At 42.3% G+C, this 23,493-nt stretch overlaps 1 protein-coding gene across 17 annotated transcripts in view; it reads right to left on the bottom strand.

Annotated features, from left to right (window-relative positions):
- AMOTL1 (angiomotin like 1) overlaps positions 1 to 23,493 on the bottom strand; it is a 169,480-nt gene that overhangs the window by 33,754 nt on the left and 112,233 nt on the right. For all 17 annotated transcript variants that reach the window (XM_016921835.4, XM_009424007.5, XM_016921834.4 and 14 more), the window contains 3 exons: positions 21,339 to 21,630; positions 12,989 to 13,133; positions 11,642 to 11,731 (listed from right to left, as the gene is read on the bottom strand). In XM_016921835.4, the coding sequence (XP_016777324.2) occupies positions 11,642 to 11,731; positions 12,989 to 13,133; positions 21,339 to 21,630 (527 nt within the window). The remainder of the gene's footprint in view (positions 1 to 11,641; positions 11,732 to 12,988; positions 13,134 to 21,338; positions 21,631 to 23,493) is intronic.

The raw sequence follows: 23,493 nt of genomic DNA, 5'->3' as shown, positions 1-23,493 counted from the left end.
TCATTTTACATATGCTTCCACACTATCTGAACAAGAGTTCTGAGTTTGAAAGCTACTAGTTTAGTCATTACAAAAGAGACAAAGATTTGTGGAAATGGCTGCCGTTAAAATGTGGGGAAGAAATCTTCTGGAGAGATGGATAATATGGGAAAATGAGGTAAAGCCTAAAGTGCAATGCATTTATTCAAACTCTGTTGCCTAAATGTAAAAGAATAGGAATGTCCCTGTTGACACAGTGCTGTGCAGCAAAACTCTTCTAAACTGTTAATGACTTTTCAAGGCCCACCCTAAAGGCTATAGGCTTCTCCCCCAACCCACTTTTTTTTTGAGGTGGGGGTTCTTTTGAGTGTGGTTCTCTAACAGGTCCTTGCCACATTCTGCCTTGCACTCTAGGTCCAGTGGCTGACGTGTGTCTGTCTCATTTTTCCTACTGGACCTCTTCATAGTGACTAAGCTCTCTTCACGGTGCGTCGAAACCCTTCTATCTTCGTAGGACTCTAAAGATCTAAGATAACCGACGTGTCTTTTTTTTTTTTTTTTTTTTTTTTGAGACGAGTCTCGCTCTGTCGCCCAGGCTGGAGTGCAGTGGCGCGATCTCGGCTCACTGCAAGCTCCGCCTCCCGGGTTCATGCCATTCTCCTGCCTCAGCCTCCCGAGTAGCTGGGACTACAGGCGCCCGCTACCACGCCCGGCTAATTTTTTGTATTTTTAGTAGAGACGGGGTTTCACCGTGTTAGCCAGGATGGTCTCGATCTCCTGACCTCGTGATCCACCCGCCTCGGCCTCCCAAAGTGCTGGGATTACAGGCGTGAGCCACCGCGCCCGGCCGACGTGTCTTATATGTGAAGAAATTAAGTTTAGGCAACAGCTTATTGAATAAGAGGATGCTATTGGTATATAATCAAATTCTAACTGAGTCTTTAAAACAGTTTTCAAATACTTGTTACTGAAAAGTAACAAAGCCTAACCACAAAATCTTCTATTGGTCTAATATAGGAAAACAACACATTTTTGTCTTAACATAGTTATAATATTTTTGTTATTTTATATAATTTATCTATTGCTCTTATCTAGAACCCGCAGTGAGTTTAAAGCACCAAAAGTAAAATATCTCAGGTAGGATTTGGTAAAATATTTATTTGACTCTCTACCTGTAGAAGTTCTCTTAAATACAATTTTCTCTGATCTAGTTATTCTTCACATTGCATTTTACTTCTGGAAATTGTGCTTACACATTTAGGTGTAATTCAGAGGTTTTTTTTACCCACCCAAGTTTATTACATATGCACTTACAAACTTGCTTGACTGAGGAGACACCCATTCATCCAGCTCAGCTTCCAAATGTACTGTTCAACCTTTCACTTTATTTTGTTTTACTTGAAATAAAAATGTACTGCTACTTTGACATCACTGCTGACAGCATAATAAACTAGGCAATGAATTAATAATGCCACATAAATATAGGATGCCCAAGGCTCTTGGTTTCGACTATATACATACTAGTGATTCCATCTTAAATCAAACCTGAAGACTTAAACTTTTTGTAACCACCACTGAAGAAAAGTGCTTTTTTGCCTTCTTTTTTCTTTCTTTCTTTTTTTGAGACAGAGTCTGGCTCTGTGGCCCAGGCTGGAGTGCAGTGGTGCCATCTCGGCTCACTGCAACCTCTGCTTTCTGGGCTCAAGCGATTCTCCTGCCCCAGCCTCCAAAATAGCTGGGATTACAGGTGCGTGCCACCACGCCCAGCTAATTTTTGTATTTTTAGTAGAGATGGGGTTTCATGGTGTTGGCCAGGTGTTGGCCAGGCTGGTCTTGAACTCCTGACCTCAGGTAATCAGCCTGCCTCAGCCTCCCAAAGTGCTGGGATTACAGGTGTGAGCCACCGTGCCTGGCCTTGCCTTCTCTTTTCTTAACATAAAAAACTGACACTTCTAGTTGCAGATATGACAAAGTAAGACCCTCCTGGACGATTTGGCTCCTGTGCAGAGAACAACCATAAAACCTGGCCATAATATAAAGAATAATGATCTGAAGGTGTTAAAATGTGAACAGAAGCAGACAGTTTCTGATGGGGAGTAGCAGCTCACTTACAGAGGTGAGGAGAAGCCATACTAGCTATATAAGTTCTGTACCTTGATTGTGCTCATTGTTACATTTCAGGAAATAGGACATTTAAGTGTGTAAATTTTACTGGATGTAAATAATGTCTTAATTGAAATCAATATAGGTATAAAACAAATATAAGTATATAAATATGTATATAACATGTATATACTTATATTTGTTTTAACTAAGGCATTAAGGCATTATTATAATATGTGTGTGTACATATATATGTGTATATGTGTGTGTGTGTGTATATATATATATATATATATATATACACATACGTTTTTTAAGTGGCCCCTCTGAATGGCAGATATGGCTTAACCAAAGCTTGCCCCAAAGATAGAAGTTATGCTGGGGAAATCATTACATCCGGCGGAAAAAGTTGTTTATGCTAGGACTGATCAGGGATAAAGAAATGTGTTGTCTACAATTATATTCTCTCCCTTCTTTTAACTTCTGTAACCCCTCCCACTGTCATTTTTGCAACTTGCTTTGAATAGATTCCTTTTTTTCCCCCTTCTTTCTACCAAACCAGTCTTTGTAAGCAAAAAGAAAATTAGTAACAGATGCAAGCTTATTTTTAATGGTCTACGACCAAATTTTCTGGACTTAAAACAAACACTTTGTCCCCTCAAAAGTTCTCTGAATCCATTAAGATACAGCTGTAGGCTCTCACTATAATTCACGAACTAAAAATAGTTTTGAAAACTAATTGTAAGAAACCACACCATGGAGTTACTCGTTGTATTCTGCTTATTTTTTAATTTTTATCATCCAGAGAATAAAGTTTGATTTCACAGACATTTTGAGAAAGCTTGCTTGCTTGCTTGCTTGCTTGCTTTCTTTCTTTCTTTCTTTCTTTCTTTCTTTCTTTCTCTCATTAACTCTAAGCTCTATTCTGATCTCAAGAAAATAAATTTGGGGCAGGGGGTATCTGAAGAGGATACACTGGATTATCCAACAAGGCCTTTTATTATAATTGGCTCTAGTTCAAAGATAGATGTAAAAGCCAAAGGCACAGAATGTTAATTCCAGTAGTTGGAACTCACTTGAGAAGATCTGAATACATTAGTATTAAGTCACAGCGCTGGGCTAAATAATTTGCAACCAATTAAGACTTCTAGTATAAAAATTTTCTAGTATAAAAGCTTTGTTCATTTACCATCCAGGATCCTTCGCAGTGTAAAAACATGAAATCCTCGGTCAATCCCAGAGCCGACAAAATTGACCTTTTGGAAAAGGGGAAGCAAAAAATAAGAAAAAGGAGGTCCTAATTCTAGTTGTGGTTTAGCCATTAAACACTTGATCACTCCGGTTGCAGTTTCTTCTTTGTAAAATGTGAACACTACACTAATGAGCTCTAAAATCACCAGGAGTTCAACATTGCCACCTCTCACATTCTAACATCTCTCCACTCACCTGGTCCGTAGGAGATGGCTTCCCCATAGCAGTTCAGTATAAGTCTGGGCTCCAGAATCGAATGACCTAGGTTCAAAATCTGTCTGCTTCAGTTATCAGCCTGTATGACCATGGACAAGTTACTTAATCTTCCTGTGCCTCAATTTCTCCATCTGTAAAGTACCTGCAATACTTACCTCAAAGGTTTGTTTGGAACAGTAAAAGAGACAATGTACCTGTGAGGGCTAGCAGAGTGCTTGGCTCACAGTAAGTGCTCAATTAGTGTTCAATTAGTGTTGGCAGCTGTTACCGTTGTTAAATGACCACAGCCGGTCTGGCCTGAACCAGGCAGGACCTGAAGGATGGAAACTGGGGAGCAAACCTGCAACTCCACCTGAGGATACACTTGTAACCAGCAGCTCCACAGCCTCCAAAGACACTGACACTTGTGGCGGCCATCAGATGGCTGGTTACTGGGCTCTGGTTCTGAAGACACAGGCATTGCTGGTAACCACACTTGTAACCTTTAAGGTACTCTCCAAATCTGATATCCAGATCTGCAGACCTCATTTCACAGTAGGATCCTTATGGTGAGAATTTATGGCACCACTGGGAGAGGCACCCCTAAGACTTCACTATCCAGCCAATTAACTATCATGGATACCCACAGGGCTAGTCCTGCCCAGACCTTTCTCCATCATTAGCTAACTGTGAATCCTCACTGGGAAACTAAAATTTTTTACTGCGTTTCTATGTCTCAGTTTTCTCTGTTTTTCTAAAATGATAATAATTATGTTCCCCTGATGTGGGATTAAGAGAGAAAATAACAATTATATCTTGATTTATACATTAAGACAATTTACGAAGTAAGATCTAGGGAATACTTTTGAAGTTCTTTATTTTGCATCTTCCTTCAATATTTTCTCCTTTTGTTAAGGTTCTTTCTTCTTCTTTTTCCATGACTAGGTTCCTGGAACCGAGGTCAGCAAAGTATGACCTGCAGGCCAAACCCAGCCCACAGCCTGTTTTGGTAAATAAGGTTTTTATTAGAACAGGGCTACACCCATTTGTTTATGGATCATCTATGGTGGCTTTGGGGCTACAGGGACAGAGTTGAGTAGCTGTGGCTCTCAAAGCCTGAAATATTTACCAGCTGGCCCTTAACAGAAAGAGTTTGCTGACTTGTGGCCTAAAACACAGTGAGTTGATAGTAGATAGCCTATATGACTGTTTGCTTGAATAAATGATAATGATCATTTCATTCGATGTCCAGCAAATATTTATTAAATGACTCTAAGTGCCAGGCACTATGCCAGGTTCTGAACATACAATGAGTTGGGACTCCAATGTGAAGATGACAGACAGGGCCCCTCCCCTTATGGTGTGTACAGTTTAGTGGGGGAAGATAGAAAAGGATTATCCAAACAATTACTTATTTACAGTTGTGATGAGTGTTTACAGTGGAAAAAAGTACACAGTGCTGGGGGAGTATATAAAAGGAAGATCTAACCGTATCTTGAGATCAGAATAGAGCTTAGAGTTAATGAAAGAAAGAAAGAAAGAAAGAAAGAAAGAGAAAGCTTTCTCAAAATGTCTGTGAAATCAAACTTTATTCTCCCTAAGCAACTGCCATTTAATTTAAGCTTAGGCCTGAACGTGGGTTTCCTGGTTCTGAATTATTAGGGAAAGCAAGGATTCCCTGATGCCAGAAGAAATGCAAATGGATTTCAGTATGTTTTCCAGTTTGTGCTTACTCCATCCATCTATCTGGCTATGTAGTGCAAGGAATGTTCAAAAGTTTAAGATGCTTGATTTTTCAGCCTTATATATAACAGGAAAGCCAAGCAAATAAATAATTTTAAAACCAACAACGTGAAAATCATAACCCATGTTTAGTTGTTAAAGGCCAGACATCAATACATGACCAAGAGGCACTTCTTCAATCAGCTCCATTCTTTAAGCATGGCAAATCAGAGCCTAATTTGAGCCTAAATTGAGTAACATTAATTTTCACACTTGGGGAGGAGATGTGATTGAACATAAACAGATGCCCTGCAGGCTGTGCGCACTTCTGGTTGTCATGTAGGTCTGAAGTTTCTCAGTGCTGCCTGTCAAGGTTGATCAAGTGGGCTTAAGCACTCACATGCTTTGCTTTCCAAAGTCAGTGAGGCTCAGTAAACCACGCAGGCATTCTTTGGGAACATGGCCCACTCTCCCACCCTGAAAGCTGGCAGGTCCTTCTGGAGAAGGTGCATGCCAAAATAGATGCAAGAAGGCAGGGAGAAGTGTTGCAGAATACATGTATTTTATAGACACTGCTTCACATTTCCTGTCACTGGTTAGCCCTCAGAGCTCTGGCGGCTAAATTGGGAGATTCATTCTTCTATTACTTTAAAGGAAATAGAGGTGCAGGTAGATTAAGCATCTAACTTCAGGTCTCTGAGCCTGTTAGTAAGACACCAGGACTCAGGAGATGTGGCAGCTTATCCAAGACAATTTGCTGGAGCCTGGACCTACAAAACTTTGATTTTTAGAACTGCATAGTCCTACTACATGTAAGGGTCATTTTCAGGAGAATCAGTTAAGACAACTTTCTTGATCAAAATGATGTCACCCTGGCAGGCTTCTTGGACAATCCTTCCCCTTTGCTCATGGTGTAGATCTGCAGTGTCCAGCATGGCCTATGGATTGGTTGGTGTGAGCACCTGGCCAGTTGTTACCAAAACCTTTATCTACCAGACCAATTCTCACCTCCAACATATCCACAGCAGGGTAAATGGGAAGGAGTTAAAGGAGCCAAAAATGGACTATACTAACGTCACCTTTCTTGAGAAATACTATTGTTCTTAATAATGAAAGACTCCTATTATCTGGATATTCTTCTATTCTAAAAAAAAAAAAAAAAGAAGAAGAAGGAAGGAAGAAAGAATGCAAAAAAAGAAATTCAGCTATTTTTAAATTGCTTTTATTCTGATAGTAGTTTAATAATTTTACCCTAATATCTTGAAATAACAGAGGATTACCTGGGGTTTCTCTCAACATGACTGGAACATTGAGTTTAAAAGAATATTTTGATACTGACACTGCATAAGGATAATTTCAAGCCTATTGTCACCAGGATTTTCCACTTTTACTCATTCTCTCAATAAACATTTATTGAATGCCAGGTACATGAACATGCAAGGGGTTTTGGTGGGGGATGAATACTGGTGAAGAACGTCTATAGTTCTCCCATTTAGTGGAGCGTCACCCAAATAAATCATGACCTTACAGGATGCAGAATAAATGCTGTAACAGGAGCTTCACCCCAAGGAGCCCAGAGTCACGAGCAGCTGCAAGCACTAGTGCTGATTGGTCCATAAGAGGAGGTAAATCAGTGTGTTCACGTGTGACAACATCTAGCCTTCCTTCCTAATGATGCTTGATAGAAACCCATAGCATCTGATGTAATGAAACCTAATGAGGATTCAAAATAATCTCCTTATGCTCTATGTGGGTCAACAGAATAAATGTTTATGTCATCTTAATTTCTGATCTGTGGTTCACACAAGACCTTATAGAAATAAAAAAACCAGGAGGCATTTTCTTTTAGAAAATGATTTTAGTCTCCTTTGAGTTCTATAAGAGACAGAAAACGAAAATAGCTAAAATAAGATTCAAGGGTAAGATGATGATTGCCAGCCAGCTACATTGAAAACAGCAAATTATTATTTTTAAAACAATATGGTCCAACACATTTTTTTCTGTTAATTTTTAGACCTGCAAGAATTTTAAGGGAAATCAAATGCATATAGTTCTGACTCATTTACACCCATGACTCATCAATATGTTGTTTTAAACAAATCATTGGATGTCCAAGAAATCTTCTGTTTTTAGAGAGGCACATCATTTAACAGCCAGAATCTTAACACAAACTTGAGTTTAACCAGATATGTTGAACCTGCAGTGCCTAGCAAATCCCAAAGCGGTGGAGATAGGCTCTTGTGCAACCTTTAAACATGATTTGGGTTTATCCCAAAATAACACAAACATGACAGAGCTAATCAGGTCCCACTCAATTCAAGAATACAACAAAGCTCCAACATACCTATTTAAAAACCCCAATAAAATGAAATTTCATTTCCACCAGTTCAGTTTCTTCACATCTAATATTTTATTTTTGGCTTTCTGGCCTAGAGCTGATGGGAATTCTGCAGCGCTATCCATTTTCGAAAGAAACAGTTTTAAAAAGTTTCCGTGACTGAGAAGACACAGCTAAGAATGGTAAGAGGTATTTCCAGGGGTTCTGCCTTTAGCAGACAGTAACCTGCCTCTGGTATGCATGTGTGTATGTGACAAACAAATGGGAAAAATGAGAACCTTAGTTAAGTTGAGGGACAAAGAAGCCCGAGTTTCTCACAGCCAGACCAAACAGGAGTTGGCTAGAGGCCCTGGTTTTCAGGAGCAATTTGGCTTTGACATCACCATCCTATAAGCTACAAAAACATTTGGAAAAACAAACAAGCAAGACCAGAGAATTCACAGACAAACAAAAAGCTGAATTCCTCCAAAGAGAATGTTACAATACCATGAGGTGACAGGGGAAAAAAATTCCTCAAGGGCATCAAGCTCCTAAGCACTTAATTCCTCAAGATTTTTTGTATAGACAAATCTCATGACTGGGGGGAGTACAATGAGCCTGTTTCATGTCCACTTCAGTCTTTAGAATTAAGTAGTAATTACCCAGGCAGTCCACCAAGGCCTTCATAAAACTCTAACTTAAGAGCAGAGTTCAGTTTTTAGAAGAAAACTACCCTGAGCAGAGGGAAATGTTTAAATCTGGCCAGGAAGGAACTCCTCCCTCCATTAACTGGGAGATCTTTCAAGTCCCGCCTGCTGCTTGAACTGCAAGAGTTGTTTGGGTGTTCTTAGACTTGGATGGCTAGTTTCCGTGCGAACACCTAGCAAAAAAGCTGAGCATGTTATTCTCTACCTCTCCCTTCCCTCTGACTCTCCCATTGCCAAGGTGGCTGGCAGAAGCTTCACAGCCTAACTCGGGCTTCTTGGTATGTATTACTCCAAGACATAACTTTTTTTTTTTTTGAGACGGAGTCTCGCTCTGTCGCCCAGGCTGGAGTGCAGTGGCGCGATCTCAGCTCACTGCAAGCCCCGCCTCCCGGGTTCACGCCATTCTTCTGCCTCAGCGCCCCACCCCGAGTAGCTGGGACTACAGGCGCCCACCATCACGCCCAGCTAATTTTTTGTATTTTTAGTAGAGACAGGGTTTCACCGGGTTATTCAGGATGGTCTCGATCTCCTGACCTCGTGATCCGCCTGCCTCGGCCTCCCAAAGTGCTGGGATTACAGGCGTGAGCCACCGCGCCCGGCCCGAGACATAACTTCTATTGCAGTCTTGCCTTTCTTCTAACCAAGTGCTAGAATCCCAAAAAAAAACTCACTTGAAAAGGATGGCTTCCCTTAAGTGGGCAATATTTATAATTATAATCACTAGGTGTTTGAAATTTACTCTAACAATAGGGTTTCTGAACAAATATACAGATAATGGAACACATTAATAACTAGGAAGACAGGCAGTAATTCATGCCTGCCATTCTGTACCCACATGCTAAAATGAAAGCCTGACAGAGAGCACCATCCAACCTTCTGAGTATCTTTGCACCTATTGTTATACCTGCTCACTGAGCTGTGGGTTGCAAGGTGAGATGACGAACATGTTCAAACCTTAAGTCATTATCTAATCCCAACCTCCTCCTCCTTCATTTTATTGGTAAAGGGTGATCATCCATCCAGCTGCTCCAGTCACATCCCTTTTTCTCACTGCCATTATTCAATTGGTCAACCAAGTCCTACTAAGTTGTCATTTGTTTATCTGTCCCCTACTCTTCCTTGCTATTTCCACTGGCTTAGTTCATGACCTCTCTGTCTCCTCCCCAGATACTGTACTGAAATACCTGCTAACTAGTCTCCTTGCCTCTAGGATAGTCCCTCATGAATTTCTCCTCTGCTCTGCCTCCCAAGTTAGCTGCCCAAATATGTGCCTTGGAAACAATGAAATCATACTCATAATTTGAAGAAAACATTGGTGAATATTATTATAACCTGGGAGGGTAAAAGGTATTTCTAAGCAGGACAGAAAACCTAGAAGGCATAAATGTGGTCACTTAAAAGTGTCTTCTATAAGATAAAGAACAAAGATTAAAAACAACTGGAGAAAATATCTGTGACATATATATGTGGGGGACATGCTAATTTACTTAATAAAAGAATTCTTACAACTCACTAAGAAAACAACCTAACTATAAATTTGAAATAACATCTTGAGTCCATCCCTTGGCCACACTAGGAGAGGAAAAACTAATGTAAATAATTATAAAGCTGTGAAGGCACAAAGTGTCCTGCAAAGATTAGGTGTAAGAAAATTGGTTAGGTATCACCATTACCAAACCTGCTTCAAATGCTCTGCCTAGATTCAATTACATTACATATCGACACTGAGATCCTTTAAGCAGTTGAAAAATGCCTCTGGTCTCTTGTGTTTGCCTTCAGAACACAAGTGGAGCATATTTGCACAGAACAAATAATTCCTTGTCAAGCTGGAAGGGCCTCTTTGCTTGATAATTGATGTTTCAGCTTTGAGCCAGAAGGTTAAAGTCTTTCTGAAGAACATTTCTGAGTTCACACAGCACTAAACCCTATTACTCTATTATTCTATACCAGCCTTGGCTGGGAGGCCAGAACAATGCCCATCAGGTGAAACTGACTGGCTTTTCCATTTTGACCTGAACTAAGTAATCAAATTATGTCCCTTGACAAGAAGGCAAAGTATCCACAGAGTGTACAACACTGGCATTGCTAACATACCTGCCAAAGACACTAACTATACCTAGGCATGCGGTCATCCAGAAGGAATGTGTCACGATCTTAAATGCAAGTAGTAAAGACAACTCACCTTTCAAATGAAACCAAGGTGAGATCTATTGCACCCACAGGAAGAGATATAAGATAAATTTTGTTACAAAAGCAAGTAATTCAAAGTGCCGCTATAGCCTTTTATGTGAATCTGGAACATGGGCCAATCATCTGAGACCACAAAGGAATCCCAGGCAAAAGCCCTAGATAGTATTAGTGTCCATTTGCAAAAAACGGAATTTAAAAAATATAGCTAGTATTAATAGCTGGAATGCAATAATTAATCAATCTGGGGGACACACAAGAGGTTAAACCTAACCAAACAGTATTGGAAATCAGAAAATTTAACCAATTATTTTCCAGTCTTTAAAATGTAGGGCTGCACTGAGGAACCCACACATCAGAAGACCCCTATCATAAGACAGATGGCTAGTGCCTGAATACATTACTTTTTGTTGTTCTGAATTGTCTTAACTTTGTGAGCACTTACTCATAATCTTATTGAGAATTATGATATAGATATGAATTCCATTTTCAAAACAGCTTAAAAAAAGACAGTTGGATTTTTAAATTTCTGGCTAGTGCAATGAATCTGCAGAAATTCAAACCTTGACCAATGGTTTCTCAAAATCCATTTGATTCTATCATTTGCCTCTGCTAAAATTAATAAAATATTCTCCCAATAAATCAAGGCTTACAAAGCCACTGTTCATTATTCCTGGCTGAAATGGTCTCAGTGGCTTCTGGAAATGAGTGTCACGCATGGAGATATATAATGCGATCACTTAGATGGCTTGCACACTGGCAAGGGGCAGCCAGTCTAGAACTCCACAACCTATACGAGGACAAAACCTCCCTAGAGAGAACCAAACCCCACCACTAGGCTGCCTTCCATTTCCTGGATAAAAAGGGTTGTAACTTATCTGAAGTAGTGAGTGCCAGGACATGCTGTGATGTTGCTATTGCTTGAAGGGTATTATAGAGAGAGAGAGAGAAACTGTAGGTCAGAGAGACAGAATAAACATTACTAAAGCAACACATAGTGACCTCAGCTTTGTCTCGGGCAGACCTAGGAGGGCCTCATCTGAGATCAATAGGTTGTATGCTAAATTAACAAACAAAAAGCATACAGCACAAAACCCACTTGAAACTAATATGATTCTTCCTTCAGGACCCCGTTTTTAAACAAACAAACTTTGGGATAAATAAATAAGTGGAGACTCACTCTGGGAAGCATAATGCCCCTCTGCAGCTTTGTCTTCATGCCCTTCGTATTCCCTGCTGGATAGTTGCCTGTTGGCAGTCTCTAGTCGATCTATGAACAAAGAGGAAATGATTACAAAGAAATGTATATGGATTGAAGTCATCATCTAACCAAGAAATGAAATATGTGCCAAGAGCTGGGGAGGAAGAGATGCTGAGGCAGGAGCCCAAAACTGAACAACTTGGGGACAGACAGTAACTATGTCCCAAAATATCAAAAGAAAAGGCTTCAGATGCCACACTGTGTCTTTATGCGATCTAATGCCAAATGATATGCACGAGCAGCAGGCAGCTAGGGAGAGGTGCTGAGAAAAACCACCTCACTGCCTCCAAGGCCAGCAAACCTGATTTGAAGTATTCACAAAGACAGTCTCCTTGGCCTCAAACCCAGCCCTAGTCTAATCTTGATCATCAGCTGTATATTTTAGCCAGTGACAGCTTTTTGTATCTCAGAATCAAAGAAAAAAAATAACGAATACCAAAAAAAGTCAAAATGACCTAATGTATGAAGACTGTACACAGCAAGTTCTATGTTTGCTCAAACCACTTGGTAAATCTTTAATTATTCAATAAATAATCCAACTCAACAAGTATTCACTGGATGCAGATGATACCCAACCCAAAAGAGTTTGTAGCAACAGAAAAGGTGGGATCTAGCTACTGGGTACTACCAGGATGTTGAGTGTTTTGACATATGAAGCAACTGAAAATGGCTTGGCTGAAGGTGAAGTAACATTTATAGGTTAACTCATTGTGCATATTGGAGACTGCCAAAATCCAGCAGCAGGTGGCTCCTATCTTTCAGCAAGTTTATTGTCTACTTATTTCACAACTGTGGGGACTTTTTCCCCCCAGGGGGAAAATATGTCTAGCTCTGTCTTCTATTGTCCACCTAGCAATAGTTAAGTGCTGCTTTTCAAAGTGTGCTACCAAATGACAGCCCCATGTGGAAAGGGTTGTGCGTCTAACATTGATCTTTTCAAACATTTGGATTCTCATAGCCATGAATCGTGGTTGAGTACTTTCAAAGCAAGAAGGAGCCGCAAACAGAATCCCTTCCTTTGATAGACTCATGCATACAGGCTGTCACTTCCAAAGCTTGATGCTGCAATATACAACCCACAAGGCAGAAAAGAACAATTCTGCTTTTTGAGCACCTCCTCCCTTCCCCAGATCATTGAAATACACAAGATTATCCAACACAGGTAGACCAGCACCTGTGGCAAAGCACTCTGGCCTTGAAGTCGTGCTTTTAGCTACACTAAAACTCTACAGGTAGTTTAGATAGAGAGAACATGAATAAACCTGCCTCGGAGGTCTCTGTTGAAATCATGAAGTCTTCTAATCTCGCCTTCCAATTTGTTTCTCATGGCCTTGTCCAGTGACTCTCGCTTGGTGGTAGACTTGACCAGACTTTCATAGGCTTCCGAAATTCTCTGAAGTTCTTTTTCAAACTAAAAGAAAGAACTGGCATTAAAGTGGTACCTTTGACATTCATGCTGGTGTCTTGGTAAAATGGATTCTTAGACATTGCCAGTGTGAAGGCTGTATCTTCAATGCAGTCTTTCTGCATCTCAAGTTTCATGTGTACCAAACTGTATAATCGATTTCACTCCCCCACCTGCTCTCTAAAGACTACATTAGGATCTTGTAAATTACAGGCTCACAAGTCTGGCTGAACTGTCTGATGTCACCTTGTAAAAGTCCCTCTGTACCAATATTAGAAAGGGGTAAATCTAAACATAACTTAAACCTCTTACACTTTTAATGGCAATTTATAGCTATTATGATTATTCCCAGTTAACATCAGGAAAATATTAAAATACAAAAAAAGAAACAACTATAATTAGAACCCAAGTTTCCAGACTCCAAGTACAGTGCACTTTCCAGAGACACTTCTATCTGTCCCCAAAGGAACATAAAATCCACTGGAGGAAAGGCTTCATTACCTAGTATTTTTATTCCTTTGTCTATAAAATTATCTATATGGTGCAGTGGCTCACGTCTGTAATCCCAGCACTTTGGGAGGCTGAGGTGGGTGGATCACCTGAGGTCAGGAGTTTGAGCAGTCTGGCCAACATGGTGAAACCTTGCCTCTACTAAAAATACAAATATTAGCTGGGCATGGTGGTGGGTACCTGTAACCCCAGCTACTTGGGAGGCTGAGGTGGGAGGATCGCTTGAGCCTGGGAGGCGAAGGTTGCAGTGAGCAAGATCACGTCACTGCACTCCAGCCTAGGGCAACAGAGTGAGATTCCGTCTCATCAAAAAACAAAAAAAAGGATTAATGGACATGTACCTAATCATAAACAAATATATCACAGACAATCTCTTTATATTCAGGAATTGATAGCCAAGAAATTAAAATCATTAAAAAAAATATTTCACTAAATCAAAAACTAACTGGGGAAGCCTTTAATCTATGGCACATATAAATTGATAACAAATAGCTCTATTCTAACAGGAATTTGATGTAATAGTGTGATTTTGATGTAGATATCAATAAATCCCATTGTATTGTTATGTAACATAAATGCAAGAGAAAGGGTAAAGACCAGGTGAGGGTGCCTGCAAACATGGATGGATGCTTGATGAGATGCTGCTAAGGTCAGAATCAAAGGCAAAGCTGATGGGGTTGAAAGCACTAGTGCCCTTCACTGGGTCCCAGATCACAGCCATGTTTTCAGTCCTTCCATAAGACAGCAATGGCATCAGGAGCCAGGGACCCTCTTTTCTGAGCCCCAACTGCCCAGATCAGAAAGTCCTGCCAAGACTCCTATAAATAATAAATATCTGAACAGATATTCATTGTTTGCTTACATGTCAGGTGTTTTTCCAGATGCCAACGATACAGAAATAAGGACAGCAATTCCTGGCCTTTAGGAGCTAGGAGTCTTAAGTTGGCCTGTAAATATTACAAAAAAATGGTAGTCCAGGAATGAGGGCAAGGTAGAAGTGGCAGGAGGTAGGGCCAGAAGGAAGGACTTTAAATTATGGGCAGGGGAGGCTTAGTGGGGGTGAGATATACTGGGGAAGGAAGATTATAACTCTGATCTCATCCAAGTTTTTATAGAGACAAAACTAACAGATGGGGTTGGAGGGTGGGGGGTTATGGGAGAGGAGGTAGAAGAGATATCCAGGTAAAAAGCTAATGTAAACAGCTCAATGACAGATGACAAGGGCCTGAACTATGACACTAAAAGGGCAAATTCCAAAGACACTAATGAGTAGAATCAACAGGTTTTGGTGACTGGGTGCAGACAGTAAGGAAGAAAGAAAGCAAATACAACATAAACATTCACAGCTTAGAAGATGGGGTAAGGAGACTTAACCAAGATAAATGATTCTAAGAGAAACAAGCTCAATAAAGAAAGAAAACCAGTCTGGGTTTGGAGATACCATGTTTGAGGAACCTGCTGCACATATTGGCGAAGATTTCCAGTTAGCAGGTGAACATACAAGTCTAAAAGCCAGGAGAGTGGCTGGGTGTCCTCAACGTACAGATGACAGATGACATCAGAAAGCCGAGACCACTCAGGGAGGTAAACAGAAGATTAGAAGGCCAAAAAAGCATTCACGCCAAAGGAGGGGCAGGGCACCAGGGAAAAACTGAAGCCAGTGGAGCCGTAGGAGCCTAGAAGCCAAAAACTTAAAGGAATGAGAGATACTGTGGTCAGCACCCTGAGAGGTTACAGAGGAGCCAGGATACGGCTGAGAAGAGGCTGATGAACAGGCTGGAGAGCACGGGGGCTTCTGCTTAGCGGCAGCCAACTGGAGCCGAGCTGAGATAACCAAGGTTCCTTTTGGTACCACCTTATGTTCCCAAAGGCCTCCTTATACCAGAGTTGGTTCTTCTGTGGTCCCCTCATTTCAACAAGGCCTTTCTGATTCGTCCACAGATATCATGAACCGCTGGTAATGCAGCAGCACAGAGGACGGTATGTCCTAAATCCTGTTCATAGCCTTACCATGAATTATGATCCTGTCTTTAAATTTTATTCACAAAAGAGATGGCTCCCAGACACACTAACACTTCTTTGCTGATTTTATCTATAAAAGGTGGCCTTTGTTTTCAGACAGCTGGGCATGTCACAGGAACAGTCCCCATCAAGACCAAAGGGCATCATCAAGTCACCAGGGAAGCTGAGAGTACCACACACTTTGAGGCATCCACCATGAGAGTGGTGTTCAGGCTTCCAGTCTAGGACAACTAGCGAGGCTTCCTTAGCTACACCCACAGGGACCCTTCCCTTGGTCTGATTTTATAGTATTTTTTATCTGTTGTATTTCCCTCATTGGAATTCTAATCTGCATCTGCACTGTGCGGCTCTGATTCGACTACTAACTCCTTGAGGGTAGAATAGCTCTTACTGTCCTAGAACTATGCCTTGCCCATGACAAAATACTGACTGATTAATTAATCTTTAAATGTATAACTTCTAAAGACAGACTTGGACACTGAATCATGCATTCTTTCCTTTTACTCAAAGAACTTCCCTCTGCATACTGTCAAAGGAAACTTCAGGATCCCTACCATGATATAGTTTACTATCTCAAATCCTAAAACAATCAAGACCTGACATAAGGTTATCTGCTTAGAAGGGACCTAGAAAAAAAAACAAGGATCTTCGTTCAGAACAAGGTAATTCCTATGAGAACTGATAGCTGTAATGGTAGAGAAAGACTAATCCCCTTCAGTGCATGCTATGGATATGGTTTGTCCCCACCAAAACTCATGTTGAAATTTGATTCCCAGTGTGGTGACATTGGGAGGTGGGGCCTAGTGGGAAGTGTTTGGGTCATGGGGGCGGGTCCCTTGTGAATGGCTTGGTGCCTTTCTCGCAGTAGTGAGACTAGACTGGATTTTGCAGGAATAGATTAGTTCCCATGACAGCAAGTTGTTATGAAGAAGGACGTGCTCTTCACGTTTTGCCTCTTTATACATGTCCGCTTCCCCTTTGACCTTCTGCCATGTTGTGACACAGCATAAAAGCCCTCGCTGGAAGCCAAGAAGATACCAGCGTCATGCTTCTTAAACTTCCCAGCCTGCAGAATCACGAGCTAAATAAATCACTTCTCTTTATAAATTACCCAGTCTCAGATATTCGGTTATAACAACACAAAAGGGAATAAAAAAGTATGATTACAGAGGACAGAGTTATGAGTAAATGTAGGAAGTTAAATAGATGCAGGGTTTTTTTGTTTTTGTTTTTTTGACAGTCTCATTCCATCACCTAGGCTGGAGTGCAGTGACACAATCTTGGCTCACTGCAAACTCCACCTCCTGGATTCAAGTGATTCTCATGCCTCAGCCTCCAGGGCAGCTGGAATTACAGGGGTGCATCACCATGGTTGGGTAATTTTTGTATTTTTTTTTTTTTTTTTTAGTAGACATGGGGTTTCACCATGTTAGCCAGGCTGGTCTCGAACTCCTGATCTCAAGTGATCCACCTGCCTTGGACTCCCAAAGTGCTGGGATTACAGGGGTGAGCCACCACACCTGGCCAAGATGTAGATTTTGACTTAACATAAAGAAACATTTCCTAACTACATTTTCCAGAAGTGTAGTATACCCATTAGTGAGCTTCTCTTCTCTGGAAGCATTCAAGTAAAAGATGAATACCTCCTTTCAGAGAATGACGCAAGGATTACTAAGGAATGGGAAGTTGAAGTAGACTCATTTTAAGAATTTTAAAACTAAAGCTTTTTATTTCTGACTGTACACTGCTTCAGAGTAAAACCACACCTTCTTCTTTCTATTACTCCATGTTCAGAACATCTTAAGCACCCTCTGATATTTGTTAAAGATACAGGGAGGGTTAGACAGGCTGGTTTGATCCAAAAACTATCCAGACCAGCTCAGACTCTGAGTACAGTGCAGGAGGGGAATCCCAGTTTACCTTCCCAGCTCTCATTCTCCTTTTTGGCCTAGGTGTCAGGGAGCTCTTAGGCCAGGTCGTAAGAATCCCTGCAATCACAGAAATACACTCAATGTCCCAGAGACAGAACTACAAGCAGAGCAGAAAGCCCTGCATGACTTCCACTGGCACTGTTGTAATAAGCAAATGGACAGAGAAGGCCCTGAGAAAATCTCAGCCATTTCAAGCTCCAGATACTGGTTTTTTCCCCTGAGCACCTTCACGTGCAACACTCAGGGATCCACAGGACCAAAGAAAGGCCTGCTGTGCAAGCCACAGACTGCCCAATCAAAGCCACCTTTGTTTCACTCACAAAAGAGGGTCTTCACTAAAGCAAGCCTGGGGTAACTGTTAATACTTGGCCCTCTCCCATCAAGTGCCCGTCTATTCCCTGATGGCTTTCAAGGCCAACCCACTCAACAGCCCACAGTCTGGCCCTGGTAGAAACTCCATCGTTAATTAAGTTTCAGGGAAACCGGGAGGAAAAAGATGCAAAAAACATAATCAAAAGGAAAGACTGAAAACAACATCTCTTTCTGGGGGTCCTCAACCATCATTCCAACATTAACAGTGATAATCACTACCTTGAGCCTCTTTGGAAACAGGGTCTTCATAACTAGGCTGGGATTTTATAGTCTCTGAATTTAATCGTTCTCTTCTGCTGTGTTCCTGGCACAGTATGCATAGGCTAAATTCTGCAATTAAAAATTCATCTATTTTTAGTTCTGCCCTTACAATGCATCTCTGCAAGGGCCAAAACGTTCCCAATGCTGCGAGGAACTCAGATGGGATGAAACTGTGGGCATAGCGGGGTCATATCCTACAAGATTGTACAGCAAAACAGGGGTCACATCCATGCCAGAAGAACTGGCAGCTATCATCCCTGAGAAGCAAAGTTGTCACCTCATCTGACCACCCTCTCCCCAGACCTAAGGCTCAGGCAGCTACACTGAGTGGCAAGGCTGGGGATGAGGGAAGATCTGGGACTAGGGTGACCTTAGGAACGCAAGGCACAAAATGTTATGTCACGAAGTTCATGCAACTCTTGTGTCTCTTGGTCCTAGTTGTTGAGAACAGTTCTCCAATTTGTGATGAGTATGCAAGTATCCATCAAAATCTGAGGTTTTGAATCAATAATTCTGGTTTTACATATGACAGATTAATGTAGTACAGTAAGTCCTCACGTAACGTCACTGACAGGTTCTTGGAAACTGCAACTTTAAGTAAAATGACACATAGCAGGCCCCCAAATAACATCATTTCATTGTGATGTTGATGAGGAAAAAACTGGCTTTGCTTAAAATTGTAGCTTCCAAGAACCTATTGATGATATTAAGTGAGGACTTACTGTACTTGTAGAACAATTTATAACATTCAAGGGACTGAAAAAGTTTTGGGTTCAAGAAGGGACACAGCTTTTGATTTGTCTCCTCTTCCAGAAGTCATCAAAATCCTTTAGGCCACAAGTTTTAAGAACCATCCTCTGTGCAGGAATACTGAGACACTGGGAGATTAAGCCACTTTAGTTTTCAAAATGGAAATGTGCATCAAAATCAAGAAAGAGATGTATGTTATAGGTCAATAAAAAGTACATGTTTAACCCTAGCACTTTGGGAGGCCGAGGTGGGCGGATCACGAGGTCAGGAGATCAAAACCATCCTGGCCAACATGGTGAAACCCCGTCTCTACTAAAATACAAAAAAAAAAATTAGCCAGGTGTGGTGGTGCGCAACTGTAGTCTCAGCTCCTCAGGAGGCTGAGGCAGGAGAATCGCTTGAACCTGGGAAGCGGAGATTGCAGTGAGCTGAGATTGCGCCACTGCACTCCAACCTGGCAACAGAGTGAGACTCCATCTTAAAAAAAAAAAAAGTACATGTTAATAAAAAGGCAATGAAAAATAACAAGGCCTCCAATTTCTGCACCATTTGTGTAACTCTTCAGAAACAGCCTTGGGAAAAACCCCAGCACCAAACTCTGCCTTCAAGTGGGTCTGTATAGCTTCTGGACATGTCTGCCTTGACGCTTCATTAGGAGAGAAGAAAGAGGTCCTTGTTTCCCAAGAAGTGCTGAGTCTGCACTTCCCAATTTTCAGACCATACCTAAAAGAAGCTGCCCAAAAATGTCAGAGGCAAGCTTGGGCCTGTGCAGCGTCTTATAGGCTGAGGGCTGTGAGACAACACGCCTATTTCCCAACTTCTAAGGGTGTAAGAGGGGGTAGGAGTGAGGCCACAATCTTTAGGCGGCCCCTGTCTGTTTCTGGCTCTCATTTTTCCCCTCCAATAAAGGCAGCCAGAGCTCCCTCAGCCAAGTCTGGTCTTGACTCCAGGGAGCTCCAGACCTTTTCAGTGGAAGCTCTGCACAAACGTGCTGGGACAAATTGTCTGTAAACACATGCACCATCAAATCCACTACTAGAGCCTACTACTCTAAAACCCTTGACCAGCAAAATGACCAGCTTGACCTGTGAAATCAGCACTAACTCATGAACACTAACACTAAATCGGCCAGCCGGAGCATTGTCACATAGAGCCAAAGTGACAACATTCTTGTAGTCAGAGGGGGTTTATACTCCTACGCTTTAACTTTACAGAAGCCCTTTATTGCCAAGGGAAGAGCCCGCACTTACTCTTAGAGGATTGCTACTACTACACATGCCTCCTCACCCCCAGAAAGGAAACTCAAGTGCTCTATGGCTGTCCTGCCCTAAAACATCCTATTACCTTTGCCCAACCCCCTTGCATCCTACCTGTAGCACATCAGATGCTGACCTGAGGGGCATAATGAAATCACTGCCCAGCAACAGCTCGTTCTTGCTGGACGTTCCCCTATTTACTTTGGCTCTCAGCATAAATCTGTAAGAATAATGGCTGCCATACATTTAAATATTCCAACAGTAACTACACAGGCTGGAATTACTAAGCATCTCCCCATCTGATAAGTCACAAACATGCAGAAAGCACACAATAACTCGTACTCTTGACCGTCTCATGTTGAGGCAAGGCTGCTTTTTGCAGAGACCGGCTAATGAAATGAACATGACAACACAAGGTTCCTGTCTGAGATTCCTAAATTTAAAGGAAAATTTGGTATCTCTCACTTCATTTCTCTGTGGTTTTATTTATTTTTTATTTTTGAGACAGGGTCTCACTCTGTCACCCAGGCTGGAGTGCAGTGGAGCGATCTTGACTCACTACAACCTATGCCTCCCAAGCTCATGTGATCCTCCTGAGTAGCTGGGACTACAAGGCATGGGCCACCATGACTGGCTAATTTTTGTAGAGACAGGGTCTTGGCATGTTGCCCAGGCTGGTCTCAAACTCCCGGGCTCAAGCGATCCACCTGCCTCAGCCTCACAAAGTGGTGGGATTATAGGCATGGACCACCGCGCATGGCCTCCTCCGTGTTATTTACTCTCCGTGTTCCCTCTTCTACATTTGTCCAGGTGGGGTAATCCTACTTAGCCTCTGAGTCTCTGGTCAAGAGCCACCTCTGCTGTTCCTACAGTAGACCCTTCACACTCTTACTGAAGGTGTTAGCATATGCAACTCTCTCCCCTTTTTGGAATGTAAGCTCCTCCAACGCAGGAACTGGGTCATATTTATTTTCATCTCCCTAAAGCCTTGCACAGGGCCTAGTATAAAAAGGGGTCTAGTGCAATGTTGGCAAGTCAGTCAGTGCATCAACTCCCCATGACCAGGTAAAGAATTTGTCTCCCTCCCATTCCCCAGGGAAGTCACGCACCTTGTGGAGCTTGTCGGCATTGTCGTAGTAACCCTGAAGTTCCTGGTGAAGCACCCGGTTCTCCTCTGTTAATATCTCCACCATTTGCTGGGCTCGCTCCACAATCGCAAAGGCATCTGGACCAAGCTGCTGGCTGGGGGAGGCGGCAGGCGGGGGCTGTGGAGCACCCAGGGCCATCGGGAGTGGAAGTGGCAGGGAGACAGAGTGCAGTGGCCCGCTGGCGGAAGAGGTCTGGGAGGACATGGGGCTGTGCTGCTGCATGGTTGACGGGAACGGAAGTTGGCATGGGCGGCTGCAAGGCAATGGAAGGCAGCAGTTAGAGCCCGGGGAAATGGTGGGAGCAGGAAGGAAGCCCCAACAATACTGGCACTGTTGATGGCTTCCACGGTCAGAGGCCATCAATGCACTTCCCAGTGGGAGGTATTCACTGTGCTCCCATCTCAATTGGCACCATTCCGGCTATTGGGGAAACAGCGAACAAGACAGACCAGGTCCCTGCTCTCAGATGTTTACATGGTAGGGAGAGAGAAAGGCAAGCCACCCAACAATAAAGTCAAGTATCAAAACATAACAAGTACTCTCCAAAGAATAAGGTGGAGTGATGTGACAGGGAATGACCCCATGTGACAGGGAATGACCCCATGGCTACTTCCTACTGAGAGAGCAGAGAAGGAGTCTCTGAGAGGGGTGGTTTGAGCTGAAGTCACACTGACAGACAAGAACCAGTGGTTTGGACAGAGCGGGTGAAGAAGTCGGGGAAAGGAGTATTCCAGGTAGGAGGTGTCAGCTAGCACAGTGGTCCCCAACCACTGGGCCATGGACCAGTACACATCTGTGGCCTATTAGGGACTGGGCCACACAGCAGTAGGTAAGTGAGCAAAGTTTCATCTATATTTACAGCCATTCCCAATGGTTCACATTACTGCCTAAGCTCTACCTTCTGTCAGATCAGCAGTGGCATTAGATTCTCATAGGAGCTTGAACCCTATTGTGAATTGTGCATGCAGGGGATCTAGGTTGTTCCTTATGATAATCTAATGCCTGATAACCTGTCACTGTTTCCCATCAACCCCAGATGGGACGATCTAGTTGCAAGAAAACAAGCTCAGGGCTCCTACTGATTCTACATTATGGTGAGTTGCATAATTATTTCATTATATATTACAATGTAATAATAATAGAAACAAAGCGCACAATAAATGTGATGCGTTTGAATCATCCTAAAACTATTCCAACCCCGCGATTGTCTGCGGAAAAATTGTCTTCCACAAAACGGATCCCTGGTGCCAAGAAGGTTGGAGATGCTAAGCTAGCGCACAGGGCCTGAGGCAGGAATTAGCACTGGCACAAGCAAGTAGTATGAAGCACTGCCAGCAAGTAGCAGTGCAAGATAAGACTAGAGTGATGGGCAAGTGCCACAGCCAGACTTTGCCTTGGAGTGTACAGAGGCCAGGGGAGGAGCTGCCTCTCCTGTAGTGTGCACAGAATGCAGTGCATGGTGGCAGGAACACTCGTGTGGAGTCCAATGAGGCCCAGGTGTGGTCTAGGTGAGAACTGAGGAGAGCTCAGAGTAGTGGCAGAAGAGAAACACTCAGAAATTGGGATTCATTTTGTATATATCATGGATGGGGAGAAGGGAAGTCGGGAAAATTAAAAAATTACTCCTAGATTTTGGGCTCTACACAAATTGATAGGGGCACCATTTAATGAAGTGGGAAGTCTTGGGGAGAAACTGATTTGTTTTGCTGAGGTAAGGGAGGTCTAGAGCTCAAGAGTCTAACTTTAGCCATGTCAAAAAGAACACATAAGGGTGTCCCTTCATGGCTCAAATACCTAGTATTAGCTCCTATCTTTGAGATCATGAATTTCCATCCCCGTCCCCATTCCTAACAAGTCCATCCTAACTATTCAGTTAACCTGTTTCCTAAGAATCACTGTATTTTCTTTCAACCTAAGCCAAGGGCTCCTAACAACATTTAGAAATATAAAGGGTATGAACCAAAAAGTATCTGAGACAGATCTCAATCAATTTAGAAAGTTTATTTTGCAAGGTTAAGAATGTGCCCATGACACAGCCTCAGGAGGTCATGACCACATCTGCCCAAGGTGGTCTGGGTACAGCTTGGTTACATACACGTTAGGGAGACATAAGAGA

The sequence above is a fragment of the Pan troglodytes genome, chromosome 9 (assembly GCF_028858775.2).
Source record: "Pan troglodytes isolate AG18354 chromosome 9, NHGRI_mPanTro3-v2.0_pri, whole genome shotgun sequence".
In the NCBI taxonomy this organism is placed as follows: domain Eukaryota; kingdom Metazoa; phylum Chordata; class Mammalia; order Primates; family Hominidae; genus Pan; species Pan troglodytes.
This window is presented reverse-complemented; position numbering and strand designations above follow the sequence as displayed.